The sequence below is a fragment of the Populus nigra genome, chromosome 2, assembly GCF_951802175.1.
Source record: "Populus nigra chromosome 2, ddPopNigr1.1, whole genome shotgun sequence".
NCBI classification, from domain to species: Eukaryota; Viridiplantae; Streptophyta; class Magnoliopsida; order Malpighiales; family Salicaceae; genus Populus; species Populus nigra.
The window spans coordinates 42,498,011-42,508,734 of NC_084853.1; the positions used below are offsets into that span (position 1 = coordinate 42,498,011).

Sequence of the window (10,724 nt, forward strand, 5' to 3'; positions counted from 1 at the left end):
TACCCCACGTGAATTAAAAAAAGAGTTAAATATTAAGTTAATTTGCGTGCACCTTAACTAATCCCCACGAGTCTTGAAATTAACGACTAGATAATACTCCAGTGATCATTAATATTAGCAACTACAATATCTAAACCCGAAATTACAGAAAAAACAAAATTTTCAATCCCAAACTCTTACTAGTAAATTATTTATTACATAAAATCATTATAACTTGCTATAGTGACTTTGCGTGGTGGTGGGTAACTTTTGAAACTTGATCCATATATTTATTACATCAATGGTACATGATGAGATTAATTACATCAATGTTACATGAGATTAAGGGTTTTATAATAAGTTTATTTCTCGCATTATCAGTTTGAAGTGTTTTGAATAGTGGTGAATAATTAGGGACCACACTCTCTTAATAATTAGATAAATTATTCAGTATACCAGGAATTATACTTTTCATTACCACAAAAACATGGGGTCTAGCAATCATTTCATTGTAAATTTCATATTATTGTAAACGATCGTAATATAACACCTAATAATTTTCTCAACAATTAAGCCGGTTTATTATATCCTTACGAGCATCTTTAATGGAAAAAAATATTTTAAAAAATTTAAATTATCAATATAGCATTTTGAATAGTATAATTTTTTTTACTTGGTACTAAAAAATATATTTTAACAAGCCATTTTATATCTTACATAGAATAAAAAAAAAAGAAAGGAGAAATTTGAAGATAAATAATAGTTATTTTTATTTTATTTTATGAATTTTCTAAAAAAATATAGAAATTAATTCTTTATTTTAATAAAAGAGATTCTAACATCCTATAGAGTTTTTCTCAATTAAAAAGCTATACGGAGAGGAGAAAAAAATACAGAGAGCAAAGTTACCGTAATAGTCTTCATTAATTAATTTCATGTATCAGTGAGTTTACCACAACAGTCATCATTAATCCTCAATGTGTGAACTCAGCCAGAAGCTTTGGCAGAACAAGGGGGTAATAATGTAAATCAACTTAACAAAGGAGGGCACAGTCGGCAATCAACTACTAACCGACTTCTTGACTTGGAGCGAATTTTGACCCTAACAAGCAGATGTACGAAATAAGAGAGATAATCGGAGCGAGTTTTCAAAATTCTGTTTGCTCGATTAATTACTTCGCTGCGGGATTAATGGAGATGGAAGAGGGTGGAGGAAGGGCGAGGGCGTTGATAGAAAAGGCCACCAATTCCACGGCGGCGCTCGTCGACCCCCGCCTTCTCAAAGCCATCAAAACGGTTGTCCGATACTCTGACTCGGAGCTCCGACTCGCTGCCCAAACCCTATTGGATCTCATGAAACGCGACCACTCTCAGGTTCCCTTCCGTTTGTTTTCCCCCTCACATTATCATCTTATTTCATCACTATCCATTTTTTAATGTGTAATTTTAGGGCAAAATCTACGCTTCAAAATTGAAAAATAAATTGTGATTTTTCAGGTTAGGTATTTGACGCTTCTAATAATTGATGAGCTATTTATGCGATCAAAGCTATTTAGAACTCTGGTTGTTGAGAATTTAGATCAGTTGTTAAGTTTGAGCGTGGGATTTAGAAGAAACCATCCCCTTCCTGCTCCACCGGCTGTTGCGTCTATTTTGCGTTCGAAAGCGATTGAATTCTTGGAGAAATGGAATTCTTCGTTTGGAATTCATTACAGACAGATCAGGTTAGGTTTTGATTACCTTAAAACCACGCTCCGGTTTCAGTTCCCGAATGTTCAGGCTAATGCAGCTCGAGTTCAGCAGGAGAGGAGGGAAAGGGAGATGAAGACGCAAGAGATTTTAGTTAAGAAGTTTGAGGTTTTGAAGGAGAATTTAGTGCCGTTGAAGGAGGAAATTCGGGAAACGGTTGATGAGATTGGGGAGTGTTTAGAGATAGTGAAGAATAAAGGGGCCAATGTTGTGCTTGGTGCTCTAGATGACGAGGAGGATTTTGAAGAGTTTCGTCCTTTGGAGTTGCGTCAGCTGCGGCTTGATTCGTTGAAAGAGGGGGAGAAGGTTTGTGAGAACAGTGAGAATAAAGTGGTTTTTGATGCATTGAGGGAGCTGTACAAGCTTTTAGTGACCAAGCACTTGGTTTCAGTCCAAGAAGGAATCTCTGTTCTAATCAGGGTTGAAGTGGCAGATACGAGATTAAGAGATTCTATGCTCAAGGAGTTCATTGACATCCGAAATCACCTTCAATCTGTGAAAAAGAAATGTGTTGAATCAGGTTGTGTTCTTCCGGACATTACAAAGCATGAAAAAGAGGAGGAAGAAGATTTTTGGGAGGAGGGTAAAGTTGAATCAACTGACCCTGGGAGATTTAGTGAACCCAATAAACGAAATGAAAATTCTGCTGCACCATCAACTTCTGGAGAGGTGAAAAATGACCCTTCTGAATGCAGTACCAAGAAGCTGAAACGCGATGAGTTTCTGTGTTCTGAAGGTGGTGGAACTGATTCCAGCTCGCTTCGAAACAAGCTGATGACCGTGGCTCCAGTGATAGAGTGGGGCTCTTTTTTGGACACTTGGGGTTCAAACAGGGATGTTTTAGCCAACCACAGGGGCTTGGAGCTTGAAAGTCACTGGGGTAGGGTGGACCATGATGCAGTTATTCCAGCAAAGAAAATTGCTGAATTAAACCTTCATGCAACTCTTTACAAAGAAGAAAGAGTCGAAATCCAGCCATGTCGGGCTCCATTAGGGAAGGGTGGGCTCTGTCAGAGAAGAGATTTGAGAGTTTGCCCCTTTCATGGACCCATCATTCCCCGTGATGATGAAGGAAATCCTATCAATCAGGGCACTTCAACAAGTGATTTAACTCTTGATCTAGGGACTGATTTAGTAGAGCAATTAGCTGAACAAGCTGTGAAGAATGTTCGGGACAGAGATAACGAGGAAGCAAGGAAAAGAAAAATGGACAAACAGTCACAGAAACGTGCTAAGCTTGCAAAGATACGGGAACACAATGAAGCTGTTCTGAGGGATGCTGCAGTGGCTTCAACTTCAAGGTCTTCAGTTTATGGGGACAATGTTGAGGCATCCAGCAGGGACAGGTTGTTGGCTAGAAACAAAAAAGATACCCTCGCATCCATGTTGCGCAAGAAAGTAACCACAAAAGATAGGCTGTCTCAGAGACTTTTGAATACAAGGGCAAGTGATGCAATGACAAGGCAGCTAACGCTGGGTGAAGATGCCAATTATAGAGAAGCCTTTCCAAATCAATGGTAGAATACGGATATTGCCTTTGGGATTTGGGCTTTCTTAAAGACGAAGCATCTGAAGATACTTATGCTGGTAATGGATGGATAGTCTCATTCATACTGGCAGACAAACAGTTTCAGTTTTCTGTTGAAGCAGAAGAATTCTGCTCTGCACGTTCCGTGATGTTGCGCATCTACTCGATGCTGGTAGGCCTTCCAGAACAGAGAAAGATGAGTACTTCTGTAAGAAATCTTGTAATTGCATGCTTTAATTGGAAAGTTCTGTGATTGTATATATTTTCAACATTGTTGTGAGATATTTTAATCACAGGACAAAAATAAAGAATCGGAGCATTGGAGATTATTCACACCTATGAGTTTCCCAGAATACTCTGTTGTAGACTTGTAGTTGCCAATAGGCAATCCTATATCTGTTTCTGCACATTGCACGCGTTTCAGATGGCAGGAATTAGGTGTCTGGCGTGTCTTGCCATGCAATAATTCATGGCTTGGTTAAACTGGAAAATTGAGCATGCACGAACAGGTTGTTTAACATCAGAAGCAATGTGCTTCATCTCAGAAATTAATCAAAATCCCCAACACTAGTCTTTCAGAGTGCGGTTGGAATTGCTGTTAGGTCGAAAAGGTACTGGACTGATGTTTTTGGTATCTTATCATGTTTGGTTACTTGTGAAACAAGGGAGAATCAAAACCGTTATTTTTGTTGGCTACATTCTTTATTGAGGCAGACAAAAAGGTGACAAAGGGGAGAATTGGATTCTTTTTGCTCATAATGGCTCTTTCCTCTTGAAGTAACGTTGAAACCAAGCCCGCCCCATTCTCATTCTAAATCATCTTTTTTAACCATGATGACAGAGGATAGAGGACAATCTGTCCACGTTTCAGAGACCACAAATATATTACCACTCTTGGTGCATGGCGGTGTCTTGATGGACCTGTTAAACGATGAAATCTAAATACTTGGGGACAATCTCGACTATTTTGTTAGCCGTTGCCCACTCTAATGCATGCCCTCCGCCATGTCAAGGTGACCGTGCACCTGTAATGAGGCTCTGGTTGTGGAATTACACATCGGAGTGAAATAATATGGAGGAACAGAGGAGAAGCATTCGATAACATCAAGCATGCAAGCTTGAAGGGATTGAATTTAAGTTGAGTTGAATGGAAAGTGGCCCAGACGACCTTAGAATTTCATTACAGCCACTGTATGGATCAGGTCTGCCCCTTCAAGCATTGCTCACTCACACGACATCACTGTGTAATCAAGATAACCAGGTCTGCCACTATAAAAAAAATGCTCTTTTTTTTTTTGGTTCTGTTATAATAATGGAGGAGTAACCAGTGCAAACTCAATTATTATTTCTATTGTTTCTGAAGGTAAATGTATATATATGATAACTTGTTCTTTAATGTCATGGCATCATAAGAGAAAATTGAGAAATGTTGAGATTGATGTCCCCTAAATATGAGACCCTAGAAGTGGTGAATAAGCAAGCATGCAACGATTTTTTTTTTCTTTTTAAAGAAACATAAAAAGTCTGTCAGGAGAATAATGTTTTTTAAACATAAAAAGTCCAGGTTTTTGAGAATATTTTGGCATTATTAAACCTAAAAATACAGTTGTTTTAAATATTTTTTCCATCAAGATAAATTTTTTTATTAACACATCTCATATTTTTCTTAATAAATACAAGGTTTTTAACTGGAATAAAAAATCAATTTTTAATGAACAATTTATTGTTAGTATTATTACTTTCACATCAACTATATAATAATTGAAAAATACATTAAAATTAAATTAAAATTTTATAACAATATTTAGAAACAATATCCAAACTAATATCCAAATATTAGTATATCAAAACAATAAAAAGTATTAATTAATTAATTTTAATAAAAATTAAAAAAAAAATGATAAACCATAACACGTACCTAGGTTACATAAACGCACTAACAACTCCTGCTGTTGGTATTAAATTGATCACTGACAGTGAAGCGCTGTAGGAAGTCTGTTTTTTTTCTTTCAGTGTTCCATGTTAATGGAAGCCATCCATGTTGGAATTGCCTTTGCTCAGTATAATATAAGTGCCCCCCCACCCCCTGGCCTACTTGCTTTCCACCATTAACTACCGCCAACAACAACAGCGAGGTAAAATAAATAAATAAATAAAAACAGAAGGAATAATATAATCTAGTAATCATAGTATAGTTACCTCTTATCATTATTATCCCAGCTAATGAAATCTCCTATCAAAAACCTTTTCTGACATTTCCTCCCTCTCTTGCCTGAAACCGTTTGATGTTGATCTAATGTCTCTTACAATTTCGACAGTGACTTCCCCCCTCTCTCACCGATAAAGAAAAGCACCCCCTTTTGATTTAACACGAACAGATCTTACTGCTGATTCAATTCAACCTCTCCTTCCTTGTGTTTCTAATTTGATAAATCAACATCTCCTTCGTCGTGTTCTGCTTTGAATAAATAAGGAGAGGTGGATTGGAAATACCCGGAAGAGAGTTGAAGCAGCAGCTATAAATTTGATTGGAAAGTTGTTGTTTTGGTGGTGTAGGAATGGAATTGGATAGCATTGAATGTGTGCCATCCTTAGATTTAACAGATGAGGATGAGATCCACCACCACCACCACCTCCATCATTTCCCTTCTGTTTCAAAGCCACAAACCACCACCACCACCACCAATAATAATAACAATAACAATACTAATACTGTGACTTCTTCTTTTCACTCTACTAGTGTTCATGAGCTCCTTGAATGCCCTGTCTGTACCAATTCTATGTACCCTCCTATTCATCAGGTTTGCCCCTTTTTCTTTCTTTCTTTCTTTTTTAGCACATGTTTTTCCTTTTTGGGGTTTTAATTTGTTGAATGCTTGATGCGGGTTTGGTGTGCCTTTTGTTATGTTGTTGTTGATCGGTCATAGCTAGGGCCGTTGAACCGTGGAAATTGCGGACTTGGTTTTGTTAGGATTTGTGCCTGTTGGTTTAATTGGTTGGATTGTGGAGATTTAGGTCGCCGGGCGCCTGTGCAGCTAAGTGAATTTTGGAGGTATATTTATTTATGGGCCCGGAAGATTTTTGGTTTTTTGACTTCTGTAGAGTATAGGTTTTTGCTGGTTTTGTTATCTTAATATAGTCCCAAAGGATTTAGCAAATACATGTACTGATGTACCCTCTGTAGCGAACGTGAAGATTCATCTGGGATCCATCGTTTGGGTCTTGTGCTTGGCGCTGCTTTTACAGATGCAAGGACATGGCGGCGGCGAGAATTGGATAGAGTGCTAGATTACGTGCTGGGCAGCTATAGTGGCATAAGATTCTGAAAATGAATTGCAATTTCACTCTTCGAAACCTGAAGTACTAAATAAAGATGGCTACATGACATGATTCTAAGAACCTATGACCATTCATATGTGTGTGATGACCTCGATTTCATTTATATGTTGGGGCGGTTGATTACAGTAAGCAGGGAGCTTTTCAGCTAAAAACGTTAAAGTTTGAAATCTAAAGGCCTGTGTGAATTTTAGTTGGCTACTGGGCCGTTGATAACTGTCTGGTGACTTCTTTATAGTTGGATGTGGGGGTTTACCTGTATACAGTAGACACTATCTTACTGTATCCATGCAATGGAGGAAAACTTATACTTATAAATGCTGTTGATTGCGGGAAGCAGAAATCTGTCCTTTATTGTTATTGCTTTGGGCTAGCTTCCAAAATTTCTTATGCTTCCTAGATGACATTGGTTTTTGTTTACATATTGCTGTTTCTGCAGTGCCACAATGGCCACACACTCTGTTCAACCTGTAAAACACGAGTACACAATCGGTGTCCCACTTGTAGACAGGAGCTTGGTGACATTAGATGTCTAGCTTTGGAAAAAGTAGCTGAATCACTCGAGCTACCTTGCAAATACATGTCACTTGGATGCCCAGAGATTTTTCCATACTACAGTAAACTAAAACATGAGAACTTGTGCAATTTTAGGCCATACAACTGTCCATATGCTGGATCAGAGTGTGTTATTGTTGGGGATATCCCATTCCTTGTTACTCATCTGAGGGATGATCACAAAGTGGACATGCATTCTGGGTGTACTTTCAACCATCGCTATGTCAAGTCTAATCCTCGTGAAGTAGAAAATGCAACATGGATGTTAACAGTAAGAATATGTCTATCTTATTTACTTGAATTTTGATCACTATTCACTCACACATATACCTGGATGCACATTACATGCTTCTCTCTTCTGGTTCTTTTGATCAATTTAGGGCATGACATGCTTCATTTTGGTTCTTTTGATCATGTTAAGATATGGTAACCAAACATAGATCATGCAACAAGTGAAGTCACATGTGCCATTTATACAAAGAACTTATTTCACTCCTTGATCTTCCCATTAAAGAGATCATAAATGATGGCTATGCTGCTTAACTCTCATCCTTCCAAATACATATTGAATTTCATTTAAGTGAAATATTACAATTGTTAGTGTAGACTAAATTGAAATGTAGACGGTATGTGAGTCAGCTGTGTAATCTTGAGCTTATGTTTTGCCTGCATTCTCTGGTTGATGCCTTTACTGGTCCTAGTGCAGATGGGACTCTTTTATATCATATTAGAGATGGATTGAGTTCAGAAATGGTCAATATTTTTTATATGTGCTTCATTAAGTGGCATAGCAAAGCATAGTATTCTTCATATTAAGGATACTTTTTCTTACTTTGGCAATTACCGAACTCTGTTTTTAATCATTTTGCTTTAGGTTTTCCACTGTTTTGGCCAGTATTTCTGCCTTCATTTTGAAGCTTTCCAGCTTGGGATGGCTCCTGTTTATATGGCATTCCTCAGATTCATGGGTGATGAAACAGAAGCTCGGAATTACAGCTACAGCCTGGAGGTTGGGGGAAATGGTCGGAAACTTATTTGGGAAGGCATGCCACGGAGTATAAGAGATAGCCACAGGAAGGTTAGGGACAGCCATGATGGACTTATTATACAACGTAACATGGCACTTTTCTTCTCTGGAGGAGATAGGAAGGAGTTAAAGCTGCGAGTTACAGGACGGATATGGAAAGAACAGCAGAACCCAGAAGGTGGGGCATGCATTCCCAACCTTTGTAGTTAGGCTAATTATCACTTTCTTGCTCTCTACTGTGCGATCTATTTCTTGTAATACTGTATTACTGTTACTAAAATGCTGATCATTTTAAGAATCCCCATGTACAATACTGGAGGCCCAAGCTTTATAAATTGTTAATAAACTTACTGATAAAACTGTCCTGGCTATGCCTTTCAATGGTTTTACTGCAACATGGATGTTTGTTAGCATTTTTATTTATTTAAAGACAGTCACTTTGGCTAAAAGCTCAAAAAAAAAAAAAAAGAGGAGTAAAAACAGGTAAATCGCAGGTATCTTATTGAGGTACTATAGAAGAAAACTAGATGTTGACTTATAAGTCTTATAACATGGGTAAGATTTTTTTTTTTAACTTAAAAAAAGTAAAAACATTGCTTAGGTGTTTTATAGAAAAAAAATCAATCATGGACCCAAAATTTAATGTATATTTAACGATAAACTTTTAAAATAATTAGATAATGATATATTAGATAATATTTTTTTAAAAAAATATTAAAATTATGACATATTGAATATATATAGATCAATCTTAGTTAGCCTACATAACCCGCGATCTAGATCATGAGACCGTGTTAACTTCATAGAAAACAAATTAAAATAAATTAAGAAGCTTAATTTCAATTAACCAAATATTGAAGAATGAAAAAAAAAACATTCAATTTGAAATAAGACAAAAAAAGAGACATAAGTAAATCTAGGTAAACTCACCAAACATGCAACCGAGTCATGAAAATGAGATTACCACATAGAAAAGAAACAAAAAAAAATACGAAGGTTAGTTTTTAATTTAATGTTGAAGGAAGAAATTAAAAAAAAACAATGAAAAAACCCTGAGTCAATCAAGGTTAAAAAGAAACAAAAAAAACCTCAAATAAACTCGGGTTAACCTATTACTCGGGTTATTAAAAAAAAATAATTCCATGGAAAACAAATTAAAAAATTCACTTTTTATAAAAGAAGCTAAATGATAAAGAAAATTATCCAAACATAATCCTATAAAAAAATAATTTTATTTGTTCATGATTTAAAAAATAATAATTTTATTGATTTTATTTAAATGAAGTTTTAAAAAATTAAAAATAGCCTTTAAAAAGAAACCCACAAGTCTAGGCTTGATGGACCTGCTCTTGGGACCAAAATCAAGGACATACATACGCACCCGTCTATTTATTTTTTGGTGTTAGGGTTTACAACATGTTGATTTTGCCTTTTTCATCGGTCATCCAGGCGACTAGAAAATCAACATAGCAATTTCTTGATAAATAATTTGTTTTCCAACCATTTTTTACCCCAAAACACGTAGCAACACCTTATAGATCTAAATAAACCTTTTTATGAATCTAAATTAACAAAGAGTTGTTCAAAAACCAAAAACTAAAAACCAATCCAAAACCAAAAATCATTCTTGAGCTCAAATCTACTATCTCAAGTAAGATGGTGGGTAAAAGAACACTTTAGTAAAATTTTTTATATCAAATAAAATTCGTTGACATCATCAAGATTGACTTTTTTCATGGTTGAAATTAGTGCTAACTGAGTTTTCTCCCCCTCATTTCATTGAAATCTAGGGCCAATCAAGTTTTTTCTTTCTTTTCCACTGAAATTTAATGACTCTCTCTTCTCACCAGATCAGGCATAAAAAATAATGAAAATAAAATTTTGGACCATAATTGAATTTTACAAAACTATAAGGATAAAAAATCTAGAAATTGAAAAGCTTAAGGGCTAAACTAAACTTTTCGTATAAATATTTAAATTGCCACCTATTTCTCTATCTTTTTAATTTTGATTTTTTATTTTTTAATTTTATTTTTTTTAATAATAAAAAACAATTAACCATCGATCAAAAAGTTTGATTATCAAAATAAAATTTTATTTTATCTTACTCCATAATCTATGAGGTAGGTAGAATGCCACTTTGTCCAATAACAACATCTTTTAATATTTTTTTATATAATTATAATAATATAATAAGACATAATTTATTTAGAAAAATAAACTTTTGAAATATAATTTTTAAAAAGCATAAAAATGTTTTGTCTGATAAATTTATCTGATACGATAACAATTTAACTCAATTAATAGATAGTGTTTGATATTATAATAAAAATTATTTTTTATTTAAAATGCATTAATATATATATATATTTTTAAAAATATTTTTAATATAATATAAAAACAATTTAAAATAAAAAAAAATCTTAAAAGAAAAGAAAAAAAAAACACGGGTGACCTCACATAGAAACAAGCTCATACTAATACTCCTGTTTTGGATGAGGAGTAAGGGGTATTTTTAGAGGAGGCGAGTATGTAAAACGGCGTATAACC

At 35.2% G+C, this 10,724-nt stretch overlaps 2 protein-coding genes across 2 annotated transcripts; both read left to right on the forward strand.

Moving 5' to 3' along the window:
- Positions 1-1,078: 1,078 nt before the first annotated feature.
- LOC133681467 (UV-stimulated scaffold protein A homolog) lies at positions 1,079-3,589 on the forward strand. The gene is made up of 2 exons (XM_062104520.1): positions 1,079-1,353; positions 1,477-3,589. Exons 1-2 carry the CDS (start codon positions 1,093-1,095, stop codon positions 3,247-3,249), a joined length of 2,034 nt encoding a protein of 677 aa, XP_061960504.1. The 5' UTR covers positions 1,079-1,092; the 3' UTR covers positions 3,250-3,589.
- A 1,797-nt stretch (positions 3,590-5,386) lies between these two features.
- On the forward strand, positions 5,387-8,533 carry LOC133681468 (E3 ubiquitin-protein ligase SINAT3-like). Its single transcript, XM_062104521.1, has 3 exons — positions 5,387-6,057; positions 7,032-7,418; positions 8,022-8,533. Exons 1-3 carry the CDS (start codon positions 5,815-5,817, stop codon positions 8,382-8,384), a joined length of 993 nt encoding a protein of 330 aa, XP_061960505.1. The 5' UTR covers positions 5,387-5,814; the 3' UTR covers positions 8,385-8,533.
- The last annotated feature ends 2,191 nt before the right edge of the window (positions 8,534-10,724 follow it).